The sequence below is a fragment of the Symsagittifera roscoffensis genome, chromosome 1 (assembly GCF_963678635.1).
Source record: "Symsagittifera roscoffensis chromosome 1, txSymRosc1.1, whole genome shotgun sequence".
NCBI lineage: Eukaryota > Metazoa > Xenacoelomorpha > Acoela > Convolutidae > Symsagittifera > Symsagittifera roscoffensis.
The window spans coordinates 53,678,227-53,704,573 of record NC_087062.1 but is presented as its reverse complement, the minus strand read 5'-3'; the positions used below and the strand labels follow the sequence as shown (position 1 = coordinate 53,704,573).

At 34.0% G+C, this 26,347-nt stretch overlaps 3 protein-coding genes across 4 annotated transcripts in view; 1 reads left to right on the top strand and 2 right to left on the bottom strand.

The window, feature by feature from the left end:
- The window catches only part of LOC134845638 (lysine-specific demethylase 6A-like), a 438,371-nt gene that overhangs the window by 220,135 nt on the left and 191,889 nt on the right, over positions 1-26,347 (bottom strand). Inside the window, exon 1 of one of the 2 annotated variants that reach the window (XM_063862663.1) lies at positions 15,837-15,846. The exons of the other annotated variant lie outside the window; for it this stretch is intronic. The gene's annotated coding sequence lies outside the window, so the exon portion shown is untranslated. Of the gene's footprint in view, positions 1-15,836; positions 15,847-26,347 lie in introns of those variants that run through there. 2 annotated transcript variants of the gene reach the window in all.
- LOC134845653 (rhodopsin, GQ-coupled-like) lies at positions 96-20,949 on the bottom strand. Its single transcript, XM_063862676.1, has 6 exons — positions 20,582-20,949; positions 18,808-18,935; positions 16,514-16,735; positions 15,510-15,685; positions 648-868; positions 96-295 (listed from the first exon to the last, which is right to left on the bottom strand). Exons 1-6 carry the CDS (start codon positions 20,785-20,787, stop codon positions 262-264), a joined length of 987 nt encoding a protein of 328 aa, XP_063718746.1. The 5' UTR covers positions 20,788-20,949; the 3' UTR covers positions 96-261.
- Positions 24,432-26,347, top strand: part of LOC134856800 (rhodopsin, GQ-coupled-like) — a gene marked incomplete in the record, with an annotated part of 23,613 nt that continues 21,697 nt past the window's right edge. The window contains 2 exon segments of the mRNA XM_063873080.1: positions 24,432-25,094; positions 25,359-25,476. Of these exon segments, the coding sequence (XP_063729150.1) occupies positions 25,422-25,476 (55 nt within the window).

The following is a 26,347-nucleotide window of genomic DNA, read 5'->3' as shown; positions in this document are numbered from 1 at the left end:
TACCATAATTGGCCAATATAAGAGCAGTTTTTTCTAAATTAACTCATTATATGCTTAGCTTGCTGAAAGTTAAAAACAGGATCTCGAAAACGCCAGGTTTTGCTAAATTTATTTGTCGAGAATTTAAGTTTCTTGCAAATTTAGATATTTTTCGTTCGGGAATTGAGAAATAGTGAGATGGTTACTCGGGCAATTTCGTGAGATGTGAAAGCGTTCATTGGGCACAGTGATTTGTGGTTTATTCGTGGCTGGAATGTTTGCTTATGGTCCAGTCAATCGTCGCTTCAATTCTTTTCTAAAGAAAAATAATGCAATTTTGAAGATTTTAAAATTTAATCTAAATTTAAAAACTCATTTTAACTTAAATTATATGTAGAACAGTGTGTTTTAAAAGTTTCAACAGATAAACTGCGAAAAATCAAAAGCATATCCGTAGAGCATTTGGATAGTAGAAACGAAAAAAAAAAACAATTTTTGGAAACTCGTAATCAGATTCACAAAACATTTTACACGGGAAATCTTGATTCTTCATTGTTTGACACACCAAAACCTTTAGAAAGATATCAAGCAGTGCTATGCATAATTGATTGTTGTAGATTGTATAGGAGGCGAAATGCATCAGATAGGTGATGACCCCTTGTACTTACTTGAAGCTGGGATGTCCCAAAGCATATATGATTGGGTTGTAGATGCAGTTTGTTTTTGCAATCAGAGCAGGCCAGGTGGTCACATAGGGTTTGAGATGTTGTGGTTCCACAAACTGACCAGACAAGCCAAGAGTGGCATAGGGCAGCCAGGTGAGGACATACACGCCAATGCAGACCATCGAAACTTTCGCAACCAGGACCTCTTTTCCTTTGCTGTGCCCCTAGATTAGCATTAAAAATTCAGCAACAAATGATGTGCCTGCCTTTGCTTGTTCCGACTGCCCTTTATACTTGCTGCACAAGATTTCGAATACCGAGATGTTATTGAATGCTTTTAGAACAATTGATTTGCCTCAAATAATCTTGCCGATTAATTGGAACCAGTTTAAATCTAGTATTTATAACAAATTATATTATTGTTAAAAAATATCTCTGTAAAGTATTTCTAACCAACCAATCATGATCCATAACTAACACTTACTATAAATTGTGTAGCTGAAACTATTCATAGTTGCAGCAGCAGAACAGATTAAACCTAACTTAGCAAACAGTCGTTCTTCTCCAGAACAATTCCTGATATCTTAACTCGCAAATACCAGTATACACTAGATCTATTGAGACTAGCAGATATAGGAGTAAAATTAAGAGCGGTATTAGACTAAGAAGTTGCACGAATCTATCCGGCCGAAAAAAATACAGCGTGATGAACAGACAGTATTCCTTATCTGATATTACTCAATCAGTGAGCCACCCGGTCATAAACTCATCTGTTGCGATCAAGATTCTCGAACAAGGACCTCAACCAATTTAGATTTAGCAAATTCAAAATAGATAAAATATCTTATATCCAAACACATAACACAAAAATGTTAAGGAGTATTGAAAACTTACTTGCACGTCTCAATGAGCCTAATCAATATCAACGACTAACAACCTCATCCTTTCGCAGATCATGCTTCCTTTATTGTTCACTTAAAACATAACCATAATCACCCAGAAGTTAATATCATTTAAATCTTTAACTGTTATACCAACTCTTTTCTATATTTTTAACCTTCCTCTAAATTTGAAGTTTACTTTTAAATTTTAGCAAGGCCTATACTTGTTTCGTAACAACTTATTTTACCTTTTCTTTAAAAAACAGATCGTCAAGGCTATCCTTGGATCGTTAGAATTTTAACCCAGTTTTAAGTCATAATTTATAACAAAATATTTGATTATCAAGGCTTTTCTTGGATCAATTAGAACAAAATGATTTCCCCTTTTCCTAATAAAAAATGTCTAACAACCTCAAACGTCGATTCACTCTCCAACCCTTCTCAACGACCCAAGATTAAAAAAACATTTATGAATGACTAACCATTTTAATTTAAAAAATCAGTGAAGAACTTCGGTTCCTACTCGTTCACTTAACACCCCCCCCTCTTAATTGAACGAGGCGTGGACATATCTAAAATTAGTAAGATTTGGAATAGTATCTAACGATCTACTGATGTTGTTCTAATTATACTTGAACCTTGTAGATTGATTTATTTTCCTCCCACCCTCGATCACAAATCAAAATCCTAAGTAAGATAATGTAAGTTTTCATAAGTAGAATTTAATCACCGAGAAAGTATTATATCATTCTAACCAAATGATATACTCTCACTCCAACCCGTCTACACTCAACAATCTATGCTTCAAGATTAGGATAACCTCGCAAAAATTGTAAGAACTAACAGTTTAAGAAAAACAAAAACCTAGCCCCTGGATTTTGCAACAGTCATCTTAACACTTATATCAAGAGATAATCTAGGAAAGAAGCAAACAGTAGTTCTCCACAATTTTTTAATAGAAAACGAAAAACACGATCTTGTAATTACACCACAGAAACAAAAAATAGGATAGATCAGATTGAAAAAACAAACAAGAGAAAGGGCAAAAATTACAAAACAAAACTAAATTTTTAATCAAAAATTTTCCAGAACACCACTCAACCCAGTTTTGCAATCTGACTTGACCACAATACAAGAACTTCCAAGATTTTGAGATTCAATCGACAATAAAAGTAAACCAACAAACGACCTGAAGTATTTTTCGGAATCAGAATCATCAACAGCATCATCTCTATAAGATAATCGCAGAATAAAAGTTCATGCCTTCGTATACGAGTAAGATTCTATGATTGGAATCAACCAATGAAGCGTATTGAAGCTTATAGGTTAGCTGTAATTCCGCACAAAAATTGATTCGATACGATGAAAGTTTTGACGATGATTCTATTCTTTACTTTTTCATCCACCCACAAAGCGATCCCGCTAGAGAAAAATTACAGTTTTGCCCTAATCGAATTGCAAATTTGTTCAAAAAAGAAAATAGCGCAATTAAGAAGTAAACAAGAATTGCCTGAAGTAAGAATCAAAAGACAAGTACTCGATCACTATTCAACAAGCATCAGTAATATCACTTGCCATTACAATTCACTTACTATCGAAAATCTACCACCACAATCATCAAATCAACCACCACACCGCATGAAAATAGATGATGTAGAATTAGATTTCTCACAGGTTTTCACAGTAAATATCAAAAATACACAACACCAAAATTCACAAAGAGCAAATTCAATTTTCACAAACGATGTTTTTTCAATTTTTTACAACTATAATTCTATAATGGAAACAAATGATAAATTTTATATATCATCTACGCAAACATCTCGTCATGCAAAATAGTAAGACGAGAAAAAATCTTGTCTCACAATTTCTGATTTTTACAGGAACAGACACTGAATACACAGTAAATTACTTCTGAAATGCTATTACAGCAAATTTAATCTTAAATATAGGACCAGAATTTATAAGCACACCCCTACAGCAAAATTGGATACCTAGACCTACAGCATGAACCCAAACCACACTTAATGGCGCAGCTCAAAAATGGTTAAAAATTTCATCCATAGAATTTAAATCCGACTAGAAACCATTTACACAACATTTTTCAAATATGCTCGTCTCTGAGCGAAATAAGCAACATCAATGAGTTCGTTGCTCTCGAATTCATAGACTCTCGAACGAAACAAAAAAAGAACTTGCAGTACGAATCAAAACTCTAGTGAGAAAAGCTAATTCTCTTAAAAACATGTGATATCAAAAATACGAAGATGACTCTAACACCACAATAACGAAAAATTGCTGCAAAAAAGAGAGCATCATATTCATCATCAATCTGAGAACCCGATATAGTTTTCCGCAAATTAAGAGACAACTACGAACAAGTTGAAATCACAAGGAAACGAGAGGAAACAGAAAACAAAAACTACAAAACGTAAATAAAATTCAAACAACAACCTCATTTTTTAATAATGTTGAAGAATCTGACAATGAATTAGCAGAAAAATTTAATCAAGTCCTAAACATATATGGAAAAAATCCAAATTTCAAACGAAAAAAATCATTCGAAACGTGTTACAACCATTGTCAAAGATAACGACTTGGCATGTTTGAATGTGCCCTAAGGAAAATTACAATTTTACCCTTATCTAAGTGCAAATTTGTTCAAAAAAGGAAATAGCGCAAACAAGAAGTAAACAAGAATTTCCTGAAGTAAGAATCAAAAGACAAGTACTCGATCACTATTCAACAGGCATCAGTATTATCACTTGCCATTACAATTTACTTAGTATCGAAAATCTACCCCCACAATCATCAAATCAACCACCACACCGCATAAAAATAGATGATGTAGAATTAGATTTCTCAAAGGTTTTCACGGTAAATATCAAAAATACACAACACCAAAATTCACAAAGAGCAAATTCAATTTTCACAAACGATGTTTTTTCAATTTTTTACAACTATAATTCTATAATGGAAACAAATGATAAATTTTATATATCATCTACGCAAACATCTTGTCATGCAAAATAGTAAGACGAGAAAAAATCTTGTCTCACAATTTCTGATTTTTACAGGAACAGACACTGAATACACAGTAAATTACTTCTGAAATGCTGTTACAGCAAATTTAATCTTAAATATAGGCCCAGAATTTATAAGCACACCCCTACAGCCAAATTGGATACATAGACGTACAGCATTAACCCAAACCACACTTAATGGCGCAGCTCAAAAATGGTTATAAGTTTCATCCATAGAATATAAATCCGACTGGAAACCATTTACACAACATTTTCCAAATATGCTCGTCTCTGAGCGAAATAAGCAACATCAGAGAGTTCGATGCTCTCGAATTCATAGACTCTCGAACGAAACAAAAAAAGAACTCGCAGTAAGAATCAAAACTCTAGTAAGAAAAGCTATTCTCTTAATACATGTGATATCAAAAATACGAAGATGACTCTAAGACCACAATTACGAAAAATTGCAGCAAAAAAGAGAACATCATATTCATCATCAATCTGAGAACCCGATATAGTTTTCCGCAAATTAAGAGACAACTTCGAACAAGTTGAAATCACAAGGAAACGAGAGGAAACAGAAAACAAAAACTACAAAACGTAAATAAAATTCAAACAACAACCTCATTTTTTAATAATGTTGAAGAATCTGACAATGAATTAGCAGAAAAATTTAATCAAGTCCTAAACATATATGGAAAAAATACAAATTTCAAACGAAAAAAATCATTCGAAACGTGTTACAACCATTGTCAAAGATAACGACTTGGCATGTTTGAATGTGCCCTAAGGAAAATTACAATTTTACCCTTATCTAAGTGCAAATTTGTTCAAAAAAGGAAATAGCGCAAACAAGAAGTAAACAAGAATTTCCTGAAGTAAGAATCAAAAGACAAGTACTCGATCACTATTCAACAGGCATCAGTATTATCACTTGCCATTACAATTTACTTAGTATCGAAAATCTACCCCCACAATCATCAAATCAACCACCACACCGCATAAAAATAGATGATGTAGAATTAGATTTCTCAAAGGTTTTCACGGTAAATATCAAAAATACACAACACCAAAATTCACAAAGAGCAAATTCAATTTTCACAAACGATGTTTTTTCAATTTTTTACAACTATAATTCTATAATGGAAACAAATGATAAATTTTATATATCATCTACGCAAACATCTTGTCATGCAAAATAGTAAGACGAGAAAAAATCTTGTCTCACAATTTCTGATTTTTACAGGAACAGACACTGAATACACAGTAAATTACTTCTGAAATGCTGTTACAGCAAATTTAATCTTAAATATAGGCCCAGAATTTATAAGCACACCCCTACAGCCAAATTGGATACATAGACGTACAGCATTAACCCAAACCACACTTAATGGCGCAGCTCAAAAATGGTTATAAGTTTCATCCATAGAATATAAATCCGACTGGAAACCATTTACACAACATTTTCCAAATATGCTCGTCTCTGAGCGAAATAAGCAACATCAGAGAGTTCGATGCTCTCGAATTCATAGACTCTCGAACGAAACAAAAAAAGAACTCGCAGTAAGAATCAAAACTCTAGTAAGAAAAGCTATTCTCTTAATACATGTGATATCAAAAATACGAAGATGACTCTAAGACCACAATTACGAAAAATTGCAGCAAAAAAGAGAACATCATATTCATCATCAATCTGAGAACCCGATATAGTTTTCCGCAAATTAAGAGACAACTTCGAACAAGTTGAAATCACAAGGAAACGAGAGGAAACAGAAAACAAAAACTACAAAACGTAAATAAAATTCAAACAACAACCTCATTTTTTAATAATGTTGAAGAATCTGACAATGAATTAGCAGAAAAATTTAATCAAGTCCTAAACATATATGGAAAAAATACAAATTTCAATTGCAAACAATCATTTTAATTGTGTTACAACCATTGTCAAAGATAACGACTTGGCATGTTTGAATGTGCCCTAAGGAAAATTAGAATTTTACCCTTATCTAAGTGCAAATTTGTTCAAAAAAGGAAATAGCGCAAACAAGAAATAAACAAGAATTTCCTGAAGTAAGAATCAAAAGACAAGTACTCGATCACTATTCAACAGGCATCAGTAATATCACTTGCCATTACAATTTACTTAGTATCGAAAATCTACCCCCACAATCATCAAATCAACCACCACACCGCATAAAAATAGATGATGTAGATTTAGATTTCTCAAAGGTTTTCACAGAAAATATCAAAAAAATACAGAACACCAAAATTCACAAAGAGCAAATTCAATTTTCACAAACGATGTTTTTTCAATCTTCTACAACTATAATTCTATTATGGAAACAAATGATAAATTTTATATATCATCTACGCAAACATCCCGTCACGCAAAACAGTAAGACGAGAAAATATCTTGTCTCACAATTTCTAGATTCAATCCGTGAAACACTCACTGATTGTGAAAAACCACAGTTAAAAAAATTGATCTTCAACGAATCCTAGCATGTTTTATTGTACGTTTTTTTTCAAAACAATTTAGATTTAATCTCATAGGCAAGAAAAAATTTTTGACCACAAACGGATGATGTAACAATATTAGCAGATGGACCACTGGACTAATATTGATCAACTAGATGATATATTTCAGCCAGATATTTTTGAACCTCAACAACCACGGTAACCACATTAGCAATTTTTTCAAAGACAAAATCAGGCACAGCCTAGTCCTAAAACACACTCTCAAAACCATACCAATTCTGAGGGATATCAAACCGAAAAAAAATGAGAAACGAAATCCCACAACCTCACTACTTACAACAACAGGAAATCACAAAAATTACAAAGTCACAAAACTAACAAATTTTACACCAATACGAAACACAGCAAAATCACTACAAATGACAATAAATTCATACCTTGTGGGCGGATCATCTATAACATCCAATAAACCACTCATGATTTTTTGCAGAAACATACCCTGAATACTCAGTAAATTACTACTTAAGTGCTGTTACAGCAAATTTAACCTTAAATATAGGCCCAGAACTTATAAGCAGACCCCTACAGCAAAATTGGATACATAGACGTACCGCATTAACCCAAACCACACTTGATGGCGCAGCTCAAAAATGGTTATAAGTTTCATCCATAGAATTTAAATCCGACTGGAAACCATTTTTACAACATTTTCCAAATATGCTCGTCTCTGAGCAAAATAAGCAACATCAAAGAGTTCGATGCTCTCGAATTCATAGACTCTCGAACGAAACAAAAAAAGAACTCGCAGTAAGAATCAAAACTCTAGGAAGAAAAGCTAATTCTCTTAATACATGTGATAACAAAAATACGAAGATGACTCTAACACCACAATAACGAAAAGTTGCAGCAAAAAAGAGAGCATCACATTCATCATCAATCTGAGAACCCGATATAGTTTTCCGAAAATTAAGAGACAACTTCGAACAAGTTGAAATCACAAGGAAACGAGAGGAAACAAAAAACTAAAACTACAAAACGTAAATAAGATTCAAAAAACCACCTCACTTATTAATATTGTGAAGAATCTGACAATGAATTATCGGAAAAATTTACTCAAGTCCTAAACACATATGGAAAAAATCCAAATTTCAAACGCAAACAATCATTCAAAACTTGTTGCAACCATTGTCAAAGATAACGACTTGGCATGTTTGAATGCAGACAAAAACAACAGCACAACTTAAATAGACCACGAAAACACAAAGAACCAAACAAATCTTTTCATCGAAACAAAAAAAAGATCAGAACTTATCGAAATGAAACATTCATTTTGATAAAAGCTCCAGACTCTGCACGCACAAATTGAACGCCTTCAAGGTCATATACAACTAGAAGACAAACTCCCGTATCACGGCGCAAAGGGACCTTTAACCCACAACTTACACGATAAAAACGTATACCAGACATTGGAATAAATAACTCATCAAACTGTAAAGCAGACAAAAAAATTCAGGCTACCAGGAAAAATATTTTCCGATTGGAAAATTTAATTAGAAAAAGTACAATTAACACCAGAGTCACAAAAAATACTCAATCGAATCTACTTTTCGACAAAATCAACCCTAATCGAGTTAGATCAAACCAAGAAAAATTTAAAAAACTAGATCGCAAAGAAAAGAACTTAACACATTTTCAAATCACCCCTGAAACGGAAATAGCGTGTAAAGATCCCAAACCATTTTTCAAAACAATATATTCAGAAATTTTTGTCAAAAACGACAAAGGTTTTGACATGAAAACAGTAAAATTAAAAAATTTTGGCACATCCTTATCAAAATACAGAAGACAAAAAATTCTACAATCCAGTAACAATTCACAAAAAATACAGGAAACTATGGCGGACAAATTCAACCAAAAAATAAATATTGTACACGATTACAAGAAATTTTACTAATGAATAACACCTATTTTAGCGCATCTCAACATGAAATAAGATTACACAATCAGTTGAATTTATCAAAAAATGTCACTCTCTGAATTAGAACGAACACAAATACTAAAATCTTTTGCCCTAGCAGTTCTTAAAACACTTTATGCGTGATACATCTTATCCGGTAACCACTCTAACTTGATTGACTATGACGAAAACAATTTTTAATTTTATACTTCGCCAGTTTTTGTTTTTGAAGATAAAAGATACTACCAACGCATACCTAAACCTTATAAGAACAAAGTACAGTTTGTAGATACACTACCACGACGAGCATACTTTTGGGATAAAACTAACCCATGTGGATCCGAAAACAACCACAATATAGTAAAGCTTAACCCAAAGGCATATAAAAATTAACTTCTAACTCGATACCCTTCACTAATGGCACCTGTGAAGAAACTTTCACCTGAAATCCTACGCGCAGTCGCTCAAACTCCAAAAATAGACTTAAAACCAATAGGAATTTTTTTTCCAAAACCGACATACAACATGTCATTAGACCCAACCTTTTCAAGAACTCCATACTAAAAGACGAAAACTTGCTGTAATAGCAGGTCTCTCCGACATCTACCGTGGATAAAGACTATAAAGGATAATTGAAAGATTATAAGGACTATAAAAATCTCAATGGAGAAAAATACCGTTCACAAGACATTTCACCAGTGAATATTTTCAGTTTCATAGGTATCAAAAACGAACACCTAGCATTTCTATGACGGCCCTACTATATTATAGAAAGATTGGCTATTTTATACGCAATGTTTATTTTTTTTGGTTTTTTTTCACTCCTAAAAGGTATCTTTAACATATGCGCCATACACACAGAAATCAATAGACAGGCAAGCCTAGCACGTGTTTTATTTGCAGATTTTTTTGGAATAATTTCCACCTCATTTTATAAAATTCTTCTAGACGCTCAAATCAGCGAATATTTAAAAAAAGTTATCTCCAAAACCAAGTACCTATGATACCCCACAGGGTAATACAATACAACGCCTACAGCACTATCACATTTACCCACCTTACACAATAATCACCCTTTATCTTTAGTCTCACCAAATTTTAGACACACTTCCATTCGCCGAAGTCTTACTGCAAACTAGTACTTCACAACGAAGCCCATATTCTCTTATTACACTCAAACAACCAAATATAGACGGTACACAAGAAAAAATTGTACAACAACCACACAAAATATACTTTCGAGCCCAAAACAATTATCTTTTTAGGTCACGATGAGCCAACAAATTGGATCCCTCAACCGTACCCTTTCCTTTTCATCACACCTCCAACGTCAAATTTTCTTCATTTTAATTGCAGACCTCACTTCTACTCCCCTACCCAGTTTTTTTCTAACTCACCACACTTGGACTCAGATGATTCAACTCGAACAGTTGTCAAAACCTAGTCCTACTAATTTTTCTCGCCATCTTTGCAGCCTATAACTCCCCCAATCCCGGATGAACCATATCCCTCTCCCTCCTCACCTACTGACGCTACCTTCATCTTCTTCATCTGTCAAGTAATGAACCCGATGCACCCAGTCCTATCACAGACGATAAACTTGAGCAAGATTTAGATAAATTTATAACTAATCGACAACAAAATCACGACACAATTAACAGTTCACCAACTGACTCATTCAGCTCTGGCTCCCGAATCATCTACTCCCTCAGTTGACATTGCACCCACACGAGCCCAAAGAGTTTTCATGAAACGCAACCACTCTAAAACTGCACCTCAGTTTGTTATTAGTCTCCCAAGATCATCCCGACTATATAGTCATCATCCTCACATCACTAATACCCCAGATTTCCTTACTCAAAATTTAACATTTTCCCCCCAATATATATACTACAATTCCGAAAATGAAAACCCACATACACCATACGTCGATGAGCATACCCTAATCCCTACACTATCCTGGATCTTCTATTACAACTTTACTAACCCACTAAAAATTCCATTGAAAAACAATCCCGTCGACAACGAACTTTGTGATATCATCATTCACCACCTAATCATCGCACTGCATGAAAATCAATTCACCAGTATCGGTTTAAGCCAAACACTAAACAGATTCGTAGCACCCAAAGCAAACCAATTTTACCTTAACCATTATGACTACGCTGTCGCCATGTATATGGAAAACTCCCCGTATGACATTGATCCAAACATTAACCCTCAACTAACTGAAATTTTTTTTATAAAATCAGAATATATTTTCCATCTTGATAGCAATAGCAAAAAATCGACCATATTATAGATGACGCACAAAAAAACACCAAATCTCTGACCCGTTCTTTCATAAATTTGATCAATTGGCACCAACATTTAATTTCCTCACAACAGAAGAAAGAGATAATTACTGTTCACACGAAATCATGTTAAAAACAAAAGTAACCCAAAAGTACACATAGTAAAAACTTAAACAAATACACTAAAAACACATTTCATCATCGCGTAATCCAAACCGTCGTTTTATGCTCATAAACTCAAAATACACATCACGCTATTTCTTAAACTTCACAAACTGCATCAAATCAACTAACTTGCATGGCTTCCTCAGAATTTAGTATCCTATTCTACAGATATATATATTTTAACACCAACATTCAACACCTGATCATCGCATTCACTGCATGAAATCGATTCACCACTATTGGTTTAAACCAAACACTAAACAAATTCGTAGCACCCAAAGGAAACCGATTTTACGTTAACCATTATGACCACGCTGTCACCAGGTATATGAAAAATTCCCCGTATGACGATGATCCAAACAGTAACCCTCATTTAACTGAAAAGTTTTTCATGAAATCAGAATATATTTTCCATCTTGACAGCAATAACAAAAAACTCGATCATATTATAGATCACGCACAAAAAAAACACTAAGACCTATGAGCCGTTCTTTCATAAAATCGATCACTTCGCACCAGCATTTAACTTCCTCACACCAGAGGAAATAAATTCTTACTGTTCACACGAAAACATGGATAAAACAAAACTAACCCAAAGGTACACATAGTATAAATTTATACAAAGACACTACACACATATTTCATCATCCCGTAATCCAAACCAGCGTTTTATGTTCACAAATTGAAAATACACATCACCCTTTTTCTTAAAATTCACAAATTGCATCAAATCAACTAACTTGCATGGCATCCTCAAAATTTATGATCCTATTCGACAGATGTACATATTTTAACACCACTGACCAACATTTTCCCACCAGACGACTCTTCATCATTCCCCAAGAGTATATACATCCATTTGAAGTGAAGTAGCACTACTAAAAAAAATCCACTGTACTAAATTTAATCACAAAAGTTTATAACCTTATCCAAAATACTAATCAAGAGTTTTCAGCTACCACCGAAAAATAGATATCATCAGAGCGCTTGAACTTTTTTGGCGACTGCTTCGCACTAAAAGTATAATACCAAGCTTTTAGTAACATCCGACATCCTTAAAACTAACTTCCCCATGAATTTTATCCTGAACACAAACCAATAAGATACTCACCATTCCTTCACTTGTGTTTTACATTTCAGATTTGGATTTCACCAGGCACTCATCTAAAGATTAAAAAAAAATCTACTTAAATTTTTTCAATTTATTCTTCACCATGTCAAAAAATAATTTTGGCGAAGTAAATTTAATACAAATTGCGATAATTTGATAATTCTTTAATAAAATTCAAATATGAAGTAGTAAATTTATAACGCAAAATAAATTGAAGATAACTAAACTTTTAGTTTGCGTGCTTCTTTGTAATTTTTGAAGATCTCCCATTTACTCGCCAACATTTTACGCAATCTTTACACAAAAATGAGTAAATCATACACAAAAATGAGTAATAAATAAATTCTAGTTTCAGGAACTAACTGATAATAACTCTAACTTGTTTTCACTAGTTTCAAATGTTCCTTTAAGCCGGTTGGAGGAATTACAAGTAAGCTTAAACTAACCAACACAGTTTACTAATGTTTAAAAACTAACCACATGTATTAGAAAGTCCCACGGTACTCAAATCAAATTAAACCCAAATTAAAACTGGATTAATCATTCTTTTGAAACCCACTTTCAAATTTTATTACAACCACTTGAAACCTTAAAAACTCAAAAGAAAAACACAAATCTACCAATTTGTTTTTGATAAAAGGGCAACGAAAAGCAAAAAAGAGAAAAACACCTGATGAAATGGAACAAAAAGATGGACACGAAAAGATACTCTGCTCAAAGAGACGGTTAATTTATACTCCCTTTTGGCCTAACCCACCAGAACGACGTCTCTCGAAGTACATGCGCGCACCATGTGCTACGACCCCGATCCTCAATTTTCGCTAAGAGTGGCTCCAGGGTGAGAAACTCTTTAAAATAACCGAAACTAAATAAAAACATTTTCGCGAAAACAACTTATTTATACCATAAACAAAAATGATCTCACCAACAAGATATAGATATATATATATGCAATGTAAAAGATTTATTGGAGCAAAAAGAACGAGCAGCAAAAGGAGATGAAAACTCGACGACGTTCCGAGTTTCGAATGACAAATCTATCGGTTTGTTGCCTATGTTACAACCCTCACAGGATTTGAAGTATGGACGCAACATGGCAGCAAAGGAACCCATTGCAGAAGAACAATGGCCATCTCTATGTTGGCATCACATACTGATACTAGTCACTTGTCGTTTCACACAAAAGATGTCAAACTCCATCTTGCACGTAGTGTCGCTCTAGCTTAAAGAAATCAATGCATCATTGTATAGATCTGAAATCTTGAACCGATGACTCGAAAAGATTTAGGATATACGAGAACCACTTCTGAAGCACAAACACCTGTCCCCCTTCTGTCGATGAGGACATCTACTTCAAAACATGAACAACTGTCTCCCCTCTTCTCTCACGCAGCCAATGCTTCAAAAAGAAACTACTAGAGAAACAAGAAATCTCTCTATCCATCCTTCACTGCAATAATCATTAAAACTTAAAACTCTCTGAATCCCGGATGGGTGGAACCAGTTTAAAACTATTATTTATATCCAATTACATTATTGATAAAACTATATTTTTAACTAACCAATCATAATCCATAACTGACACTTATAATTATTTGTAACGCTGAAACTATTCATAGTTTCAGCAACAGAACAAAATAAATATAACCTAGAAGGCAGTTGTTCTCCTTCAAGATAGTTTCTGATATCTAACTCGCAAATACCAGTATACACTAGATCTGTTGAGACTAGGAGATATAAGAGTAAGATTAAGATTGGTATTAGACTATGAAGCTGAAAGAATCTATCCGTCCGAAAACAAGATAGCATGACGAACAGACGGTTGACTTTATCTGAATTTACTCTATGAGTGAGCCACCCCGGACTTAAAATCAATACACTACAAAATTTTCGATTTTAATTTTTTTGAAAAACTAGGTTCGGAGAGTTAGATAATCGTACTTTTTACTAAACTGCTCTTGCAAAGGAGCTGAAAATAGTGTCCATGCATAGATCACAAGTTAATTATGACAAAAAATTATTGAAAAACTAGGAAATGTTTGAACGCAAAGAGAAAATGCAGTATAATGTGCTAATAATTGTTGTATCAGAAATTTTAAACCTAATCTAAAAATCTCTGAGAACGGGTCCACTGCCCAACAGTTTTTCTGAGTAGAACGCTCTAGTGCTAATTTACTTTTTTATTCAGATTCTTTAGTAGATACCCTGCAGGGAGATATTGTTAAGTAGATCCCAATGATTTACTGATTGTGCTAGTCATAATACATTTTAATTATCTTTTGTATAAAAATTATTCGAAGGCTATCAGTTTTCAAACATTACATTTTTGTCATAAAAAGCTGTGCAGAAAAAAAAACAAATTTTTCAGCTAGCTTTTTTTATAATTGAGTCACATTAGTCCCTAATTGTTGTGGGTAAATTGTAACACTTTGCATGTTTCGTTTTTAAAACGAGGTGGTGCAACTCTAACTCGGTGAAATTTGGTTCAGCAAACAACACTACAGGCTGTTTGTCGATACGATTTTTTCTTTATCAGAGACGAATTGTTCTGACTTTCGAATAAAATGAGGAATATATATGATCGGAGCCGTTTTTTTTATTCAAACCATTTTTTTAAAACGCTGGTCCATCAGTGAATTAATCTCTTGATCTGAGAATAACCAGCTGAGTATGCAAACCACCATAGTGACCTGCCAAGAGTACGGTTGAAATTGCTTGTTTTGCTATCCCGTACAACAAAATCGTTTCAAATTGAGGCAGCTAATTCGTTTTATTAGCTCCATACACGACTTAATTTGCAACACTTATGTTTGATTGCATTTTGTGCGGCTATGAGGTCAAATTCTATGGAGTTGGCCATATGAGGAGGTGTCCGCGTCCCGCTCTCTACATCCTCTACTGGGTCGAAGTGTGACTGATCACAATTATTGCGATCCAAAATGTCAAAATGGTGCACCTTCGCATCGTTTTTGTTTGCAGCTCCACTGCCTTTGACTGTGAGGAACACTTGCAGGTAGCAGTAGATGCATATAATGAGTGGAAACAGAAACCCAAACACGTACATCAGGAACAGGTTAGCACGATTGTACCAGCTGCGCGAGATGAAGTCAAAAGTGCAGCAGGTTCCGCATCCTAAATGTCATCAAGACATCTTGAATGAAGCCACCAATACCTTGACACCTCCCCCAAAAAATGAATTGATCAGTGTGCAGAAAAACGTTTTTGTAACCAATAGCGCAAAAGCGTTCAGGATTACAGACTTCAAAGAGTCATTTTCTTCAGCATTTAATAAGATTTCTCATGCTTTTGATGAAGTGGTTTACAAAAACGTTTTCAAAAACAATCACTACCACAAAACTCAAATAAAATTTTATATATGGAATTATTTTAGGACTCAGCCAATTTTATTTAAGCCAATTTAATAGACAAATACCTGCAATTTAAAACAATCGGAAGTTTTAATTCCTCGCGCAATGTCAATTTCAAAGTGATATATTTTGCCCCTAGTAACAGCAGAATAATTTCGAGTCTTAGAATAAGCGCAAGTTGGAATGTTAATGGAGTCCTATAAATTTGCAGCCTTTTCGTTTTAAATGAAAGCCCTTTTTATAATATAGATATATTTTAGTTTTATAAAATTTTTCAGATGCTTTTGAAAAAAGTAGATCAAAAACGGATGTTTCAAAAATCGAATTTATTTTTGGAGAAAAAATCTGCCGAAACTTTTGACAAGAAATGTTTTAGGAAATGTTTTGAGAATATCTACACGACTAATTCGTGCGTTTTTATTCAGTACCAAAGAACAGTGTTCATTTCAGCTTAAACATAATAGCAGAATGTATCATAGGAACAGTTATAGCAGAATGTTTGTTATCTCGGAAGAAAACTTGACTGAAAAGATAATAAAAAATATAAATCGAACTTACAACTTGGAAGTTACTTGTTCCATTTTCTACTCACCATTCAGATAGAAACCACCTATACCCACATTGGGCAGAATGGCGAATATGAGATTGTATGCCCACACACAGGCAATTATACTGAGAGATCTCTTCATGGTGGGCGTGGTCATCTTCTCAGGAGGAGAGCAGATCATTATGTATCTGTCATAAGCAATAGCCGCCATAGAGTTGATGGAACACAGACCACCGAAAGTGGCCACGGTACCAAATATGTAGCAAGCTAAAATTGAATCCAGGATTAACAAACCATTGATATTTATTGTTCCGACTTTCGATACGAAAGTAACGGAATATTTGTGCTCGGGGTGGGTTTTTTTTTCTTCAGACAAATTTCGACTTTTTAACTAGCCATTTTTGAGAGAATTTTTTTTTATCATTCAAAAAGTATTGTTGTCCTGAGCCTAAATTTGAAAAGATATTTCACCTGTGATCATTTTTCGTAAAGTTATGAGGGTTTAAAGATTGCCATTTTGGCCATTTTGACCAATTTGGGACAATTAACGCGCGATATAATTCGCGCTATTAACGCGTAAGCGGAGATTTAATCCGTCTTATAAATCGTTCCAAATTGGTTGAACGAAGCTTATTTGCCATAATTGATGTGTTACAGGAACGAAAACTATCTTTTTGTACTTTATATGGCGCGTGGGGGATGATTTTCATAAAAAAATTCAAATTTTAGGAAAAATTTTTTTCATTTCATTTTATTTCATAGAATGTTTTTATGCTATTACTGCTGCTCCATAAACCTTCAAAAGCAGTCGGAACATTCGCCCTGATACGAGCAGTCTTGTTCTATTAGTGAACGGTTCTTCCCATTCACTGCCCCTAGTAGGGCAAGCGACATCCGATAAAAAAGTAAAAGTTACACTCATTGGAAAAAAAGACATTGTATTCAACCGAGGAAATAAATAAAAATTCGAGTTTTTTATCAAGATTTGTTCAAAACAGAAGTGGTTCATGAAAAATAGATGGTTCAAAAATCGAAAAATGAGTTTTGGAGACGCTAATTGACCGCTAATTTTGCCGCTCGTATATTGCCGCTTGCTTGTATAATTTTTTTCGACAACAGTGAGTGTAAATCATTTATGCACTACAGCTTTTCCTTCAGAATAGTCTTTTTTTCTACTTTTTGTTTTTTAATTCATTTGCCAAGTTGTAAAATTGTACCAAAATGAATTGCAAATTAAAATTAGCTCACTTACTTATCATATTCTTATCCATCAGCCGGGCTAATTTTTTTTACTAGGAAAATTTGATCAAATAAGTTTATGTTGCTTTTATTAACCAATAGCGCAAAAGCGTTCAGGATTACAGACTTCTGATGCCAGGCCTTGCTCATTTTTACCAATTTTCTTTGTCATTTTTTGCTGTATTAAGCAAAAACTACGCTCAACAGCTTTCAATAAAAAATAATTAAGCCCTTGAAGTTTGAATTCTCTGTAGTTTTTGGAAATGTGTTCAAACAATGCAAATCACAAGTTATGATTAAATTTTTAAATAACACCTCCAAAACAAAAGAATTGTCAATTTTTGTTTGTCCAGGAGCCTCTGATTTAATTTCATCAACCATAAGTCAAAATTACATTATTGTTCCGACTTTCGATACGAAAGTAACGGAATATTTGTGCTCGGGTGGGTTTTTTTTCTTCAGACAAATTTCGACTTTTTAACTAACCATATCATTCAAAAGCTATTGTTGTCCTGAGCTTGAATTTGAAGAGATATTTCACCTGTGACCATTTTTCGTAAAATTATGGGGGTTTAAAGATTGTCATTTTGACCAATTTGGAACAATTAACGCGCGATATATTTCGCGCCACTAACGCGTAAGTGGAGATTTAATCCGCCTTTAGAAATCGTTCCAAATTGGTTCAAGAAAGCTTATATACCATAATTGATAACGGGTCAAAAACATTATGTTTTGAAGCAATTTGGAAACAACTTAGAATTTTTTTTTGCTGACACAAAAAATGCTAGTCAAACAATTATAAAATTATAAAGTTTTTCTAATTTATTTTTCTGAAATTGTATGATTAGCCTTTTTGTCTATGGAGGTCAATCCGGGTGCTGCAATAGGATTGGTTGATTGTTTGTAAGAATTCTTATTCATACTAGTTGGCACCATTCAGAGCTTTGCTCACGCCCTCAAATATCTAAAAGTCATAAAAACTAATTTCGATAATGTCATTTTAAAAAAATATATGAAGATCTGAAGATAGAATTATTCAAACTATCTGCAATAAACATAAAGGAGCAATGCGAAATTTTTTTTGAACGGTAGTTACTCACAGCCAAATGGATGGTATCTGAGGAAACTTGAGATGCAGAATTCAGGCTGACATGCCATCACCATGATAAAATCCACCACCGCCAGATTAACTAGAAACAAGTTCTGAGGGGTGCGCAAGGACTTGGTTCTAAAATAAGTTATATAAAATATATTAAATTATATTAAAAATATAAAATGTAAAATAGTATAGTCAAAATTTACTTTCCATTTACTTTTGTAAAAGACTGAACATATTTTTTCATTAAATTTTGTCAAATTAACTCAATTGAGGCGAGGCGCTTAAGAACTTAGAAAAAAAAACAAATTCTGATTGAATTTCAAGCCCCATACAAAAATATCAATTACTAAGTGTCATAATTTGAGTCTTCTCGGAATTATTACGAAGTGTTTTTCTACATTTGAGTTTCAAAGATTCGAAACCTTCAGCGGGTTTGGGGTATTAAAAGTTTCCTTTAAAATCTACTTATTAGATCCGAAATCCGAATTCATTTCGTAGAAAAGAGTTTCACTCCGAATTTCCAATTCTATCAGTGTAAAATACAGAACTCAACTCTATTGATCATTTCAGTTCACCGCTTTGTCTGCCAAGAAACTGACGATTCCTTTCTTTTGTATGTACTCCGAATCTACTTTTAATTATTGTAAAGCGTTGCTATCCTATATCAAGGCGCTGCACTGAAGGATCCAATTGAATTCCCACTTGTCTAAAGTTTCATTCAAAGAGTGATCTCATCAGACAGTAGCGGATTTCGGGGGGGGGACGCTCTTCCTCAGGGGTTCGACCCCCTGCCGACCCAAAGCTAACCTTTGTACTATTTTGAGATAACCATTGTTGGCTGACTGACTTAAAAGTTTTTCTAAAGGCGCCTTTGGCGCCAATCTGTACTGATTTTAAGGGGGAGCGCGCGCCGAAAAAACGCAATTTTTTAGTCGAAATTTTCCAAAAAGTGCCTAAAAACGCCTTTCTGAGATATGAAATTTTTGAAAAGTTAAGGCGAAAATCTTTGAAAGAAATAGGAAAGCTGAATTGATGACTCAAACGCAACTTTGGTAACAAATACTTGAATTCTTCAATGCTGCGCGGAGTATTTTTTCAACGGGGATCTCAGGTAGTGCGAAAGCTTTGTCTGTATTCAAACTTTGACTTTAATAGTTCTGCTAAAAACCTACAAAAAAACTACTTTCGTTAAGTTTCTGGAGAAGATTTTTTAAAAGCGTTAACTCCTTAAAACTAATAATATTGGCTGATTTTTTAATATTGGCATATACCTTATTAATGTTTATTGGTGTCATTTCGCAAACTATTTGGATTTTATTTGCATTTTGTGTAATTCGCTATTTTTTATCTTCTTAAATTAATTACGTTAGCTAGAGATAGTCACCATTCTTCCAGCAAAAACTGTTTGGATTTATCTAAAAATAAATTTTTTATATTTTCGAAAAGTTGTGTCCAAATATAACATTTTAATATCACAAATCGATAAATGAAAAAAGTAATGAAGTTTAACTACTGACGATGAGGCTTAAAGTTGCCTTTTGATTACAGTTATCAAAAATGTTATAATACAACTGACCGAAAAGTTTCGGCTGACAAAAAGTAAATGATGTAAGTGAAACAAAACGCAGACCAGAAATAAGTTAGAGGCGACTAATACTTCAAAACTCTTCACCAAATATGTCCCAGGAAAATGAAATCTACGCCAGACATACAAATTCTGCAAACTAAACCTCAAATTCGCTTGCTTGTCCATAAAGATGCTTTGAGTGTCTTACGAGAGGAATATGTGGATAGTGATGCCGTTGCCATGGAACCCAAGATATATGTTGATGACCAAAAGGACTCCTATTACATTGTGCACCCAGTCTGGAAGTGGTTCATAGAAAGACTCCTTCCAGCTATCATCCACCTCTTCTACATCCAAGTTCGGAACTAAACTGGAGCTCAGATCCAAAATTGAATGGTTCCCATAAACTGACATTTAGCAGCAGCGAGGTTGGTGGTCAAATCGCTTGAGCTAGTTGTTTTTAAACTAAATTGAACTAAAAAAGAATTCTTCTGAAAGAGCTCTCAAAACTTAATTCGAGCTTTCTAAAAAGTCCAAACACATTTTAGAAAACTTACATAAAAAATTTTACTCTAGCCCAACCCTAATTCAAATCTATCTGCTTACTTTCTCTTTTAGATAGATAATCTGGATTCATTAATGCAAATTGTAGAGAAACAATGAATAATTATTAAGAATTTTAACAAAAACAATTACCTAAAAGAATTGAGATTAAGCAAATTATATTCAAGTTGACAAAAAAACTCTTGAAACCACTTAAATTTCTAAACAGTAGCGGGTTTAGGGCGGGTAAGGGAATTTCAACTAGAACAATTATTTTGGGCGGCTGAACCTAAATTTTTCGAAAAGGCGCCGTTGACGCTAATATACACTAACTTTGAGGAGGAGCGCGCGCCAAAAAAACGCAGTTACCTGGTCATATTTTCCAAAAAGCGCACGCTCTTTGGCTATTTTTTTTTAGAAATTTGCTTGCTGCGCAGAAATTTTGACCAAAATATGGTCTTCATAGTAATTTGGGAGAGCTTGCTTATTCAATGTGCTCGACCTTAAATAAAGGTCGACAAAATTTTCGAAAACTTTTTGAGAGTCCGCCTCCCACCAAAAAAATTTATAGATTTCATCCTTTAAAAGTTCTGTGTTGTTGATAAAAAATTTAAAATCTGAAGCTTAATGAAGATTTTAACAAAAAAAGCTCCTATCAAAAACAATGTTCAAAAAGGGAAAACTATCTCTCAGTACTTTCTTTTGAAGTTTCAATAGCAATTGAAAGATATTACTGCACTGCACTCCTCAATTAAGAAGAAATTGCACCTATGAAAATATGTATGAAAGTGTATAATAATAAATAACAACTAAATCTTGTAACTTTCAAATACTGGTGAACGGATTTTTTTTAAAGTGAATAAGTTGTGAACTTGAAAACTATTATCAAGGGGCCCTTAAGTTGTCAAATGGGTTGAATTATACAGGCAGTGACAAAACCCCCTCCCTTAATACAAAATCAATTCTTCACAGACCCCATCTTCCTGAAATTTAAGCTCTTCAAACTTTTTGTTGATTGGAATTTCGCCTGCCACACAACGTTTTATATCATAAATTTATGCCCAATAAAACTTTAAGAGCTTCAAAAGTCTTCTCGTTAAATAAATAAAACTTGAACTTTTTCGTTCAATCTAATTGTAACCCTCTGAAAGTTTTCCTTGAAAACTCGCTTAATAGTAACTTGACAGAAACAATCATTTCACTTCCAAAAAAAAACTATTTTTCTAGTACATCAAAATTAATCATAAACTATTATAAAAATTTTTTTTCTAAAACAAATCGATTATATGATGAAAAAAATTAAGTAATTGGTTCAAACGACGCGTTGCTAGATGAAAAACGTGCCATTTTCTTTTAATCATTGCAGGCGGAGATTTTGCAGAATCAAAATCCATTCTGTTAAATTTACCAAAACATACATAAACAAGACTGTTCGTATCGGGGCGAAGCCCTAAATATTCCGACTGCCTTTTAAGGTCTATGGACCAGTAATAACATGAAAAAATTTAATGTAATAAAATAAATTGGAAAAAGAAATTTGAAATTTGAGATTTTTCTTGAAAATCATCCTCCCACCCGCCATATAAAGTACAAAGTGATAGACTTCGCTCCTGGTAACAAATCAATCCTGGCGAAAAAGTTTCCTTCAAGGAGTTTGGAACGATTTCTACGACGGATTAAATCTCCGCTTACGCATTAATTGCGCGAAATATATCGCATGTTAATGTCCCAAATTGGCCGAAATGGCAATCTTGAAACCCCCATAACTTTACAAAAGTGATCACAGGTAAAATATATTTTCAAAATTAAGCTCAAGACAACAACACTTTTTGAATTACGTCAAAAATGGCTAGTTAAAAGGTCGAAGTTTTTCTGAAGAAAAAAGTCCGCCCCGAGCACAAATATTCCGTTACTTTCGTTACGAAAGTTGGATCAAAAACTCATCAAAGAGCAAGAAACAAATGGGCGGTCCGCCTTGATACAAAAAGCCTTGTTGTACCGACTTTTGAAGAAAGTGATGGAAGATATTTGTTTGGGTTGTTTTTTTTTGTACTGATCATTTTTTTGTAAGCTATTGTTGACGAATATTTTTAGAACAACCGAACGAAGAAAAATGATTCATCTTTGCTAAACTCTGAGTGTTTTGATAACTACCAAATTTGAAATCCAAAACATTTTGAACATTTGAACGCCCTAATGCTAGTTTACTATTAACGCGTAGGGTATTTTGGCGCTCTAAATAATTGCAAACTGAAAAAGACAACTAAGTTTTTCAGAATAACTTGTTACTAGAGGATAAAAATATCCTTACGTGTGAAAAAATATACCATTTGCGCCTTGCATGTAAGAAAATACCTACAAAAACTTTAAAATTTCGTCTTGTTGTTCCGATTTTCAAAATGAAATTAACGGAATATTTGTGATCGGGGTGGGTTTTTTTTTCTTCAGACAAATTTTGACTTTTCAACTAGCCATTTTTGACAAACCTTTTATAAAACATTCAAAAATATTGTTGTCTTGAGCTTAAATCTGAAAAGATATTTCACCTGTGGTTATTTTTTGTAAAGTTATGGGGGTTTGAATATTGCCATTTTGGCCAATTTGGGACAATTAACATGCTATCTATTTTGCGCTATTAACGCGTAAGCGGAGATTTAATTGTCCTAGAAATTGTTTCAAATTGGTTAAAGGAAACTTTTTTGCCATAATTGTTTTGTTACTAGTAGCCAATTCTATCACTTGTACTTTATTTGGCGTGCGGGGGATGATAATCAAAAAAATCTCTAAGTGGAAATTTTTTTTTCATTATATTTTATTACCTTAAATTTTTTCAGGTTATTTTTTGCTCCATAGACCTTAAAAGGCAGTCGAAACATTCAGGGCTTCGCCCTGATACGAAAAATCTTGTTCTGTTCGAAAATAATTGTCCATTTTCTTTACCAATTCAGTTATTTTGAATCAAGCTGCTTAAAGAATTTAGATTTAGTTTTTGGCAGGATTCGACAAAAGGCAATTATTTAGCAAGTATATTCATCAGCTAATTGAGTGAATCCATAAGTTGATTGGTTGAACTCATCAAATATTAGGTGTGAACTATTCAAAAGTCTTTGGTGATGTTTAATGTAATCGTCAAAGCAAGCAGAGAGTCTCGAGGGTGCGATTGACTTTGCCTTTTTCTTGTGGTTTGAGGTCATAGATGATTTTTTCTAACCTGTTGATATTTTTTCCTGATTGCGCGACACCTTTGGTTACTTATTTCGGTTTCATTAGAGAAGACTATAAGAAAAAAGGGGTATTGTTTTTCAATGCTTCGGCTGTTTCAAGCGCAGTTACCCGTTTGATCATTCATGAAAATAATTTAAAGCTTTGTGTGCTATGTTTGCGCCCACTTTCTTGTATAAAACATTTCCAATATCTTTGATTGCAATCGAAATATTTTTAGCAAATGGAAAACATCACTTGGCTTTTGATATATGATTTTTTTCACGCCGCTGATTGAACTCGGTCATCGCTTTTTCAACGAGAGTAAACAAAGCTCAGGGCGGCAAATTTTTTTCCGAAGGCAGTTCCTCTGAAAAAGACTGTGTTCAAAGTAATGAAAGAGTCAGAAAAAAATCATACATTCTCTTTTTTTCTCCGCTGGAACTAAGCCTGTCCTAAATTCAAATAATTTTTAGAAAAATTGATACCCAACTATTCAGTTTTTATCTCTTTCCTTCGTAATTTTATTCCAAATAGCCCTCAATTATCCCTAAGCTATCTATCACTCAAACTTTTGACCATTTTAAGTTTTCAAAATCTTGCACACCTCTGCTTATTGTTGCAGTAAACTCCATCTTTTTACATCCTTGGGGAAAACATCGAGCCACATTTTGCAGCTTAAGCATCACTAAAAACTGAGGCAGTTATCAGATTTATAATAGAAGTTGCACATTGGATTTGTCATCGGAACAACACAAGTTTCGTGTTAACATGTCTGAGAACTTGAATGAATCCTTCATGGGAATTGGTTTGAGTGTGGTTCCGGACTTATCTGTGGACGGAGAAGAGGAGAGCTGGAAACACTCCTTCTACGAGCCACTTCCCAACTGGGTGCACAACTTGATAGGCAGCATTCTCATGATACTAATCTATCTGGGAGTCCATGGCAATGGCATCACTATTCACATATTCCTCTCGTAAGAATTGTATTGATATTAGTTTTAGACCCTCACCCTCAGAACTTAAGCCATTTGGGACCATGATCAGCAAAAAATTATTTTTTTTTTCACTAGATATACAGTGATGAACAATGATGAATAAATATAAATATGATTGAGCGAAACTGATACGTTTTGCATAAAAATTGTACTCAAAAAGTATTCAACTTAAAATGGTTTGTGAAATGATTCGATTTTAGAGAAAGTTTTTTGAAGTATTTTCTGAGTTTCGATTTATTTCAGGACCAAGTCACTTCGCACTCCGCAGAATCTGTTTTTGGTGAACTTGCAGTGGTTGACCTGATCATGGTGATGGCGTGCCAGCCGATTTTCTGCATCTCCAGTTTCCTGAAATACTTCCATTCGACAGTGCGGATAATTATTTTTGAACAAAATTTGAACAAAACTGTCTAAAATTAGACGCTAATTGGTTATCAATTCACAAAGCAAATCAGTGGCGGATCTAGGATTTTCTCGAGGGGGGGATTTTAAAAAAAAATCGAAAATTTGTCGACCTTTTTTTAGGTTGACCGAATTGATTTTTTTGAGCTCTCCCTAAGCACTGTTTAGTCCCTGTTTTGGCCAAATTTTCTGCGTTTTTAGGCAATTTTTGAAAAATTTTGACCAAAAAATTGCGTTTTTTAGGCGCGCGCTCCCCCCTTAAAATTAGTATATATTGGCGCCAACGGCGCCTTGAGAAAATTTTAAGGGTCGGTCCGGCCAAAAATGGATTTCAAAAAGAAGGACCAAAGGGGGTACTTTGGGACCCTTTGAGTCGGCAGGGGGTCGAATCCCTGAGGAGGGGGGGGGGGCTCCGCCCCCCATAAATCCGCCCCTGAAGCAAATGTATTAGTTTGATGCAGAGACCAAAGTATAGTTAGCTTTTGTCAGCTGCAATTTTTTGTGCCGGTAGGTTTTTTTTTGTCACAACATAAAAAAAGTAAGATTTTTCTCAAAATTAGTATATATTGGCGCCAAAGGCGCCTTTAGAAAAATTTTAGGGTCGGTCGTCCAAAAATGGATTTATTAAAAGTACCAAAGGGGGACCATTTGAGTCGGCAGGGGTCGAATCCCTGAGGGGGGGGGGGGCGTCCCCCCATAAATCCGCCCCTGAAGCAAATGTATTAGTTTGATGCAGAGACCAAAGTATAGTTAGCTTTTGTCAGCTGCAATTTTTGTGCCGGTAGGTTTTTTTTTGTCACAACATAAAAAAAGTAAGATTTTTCTCAAAT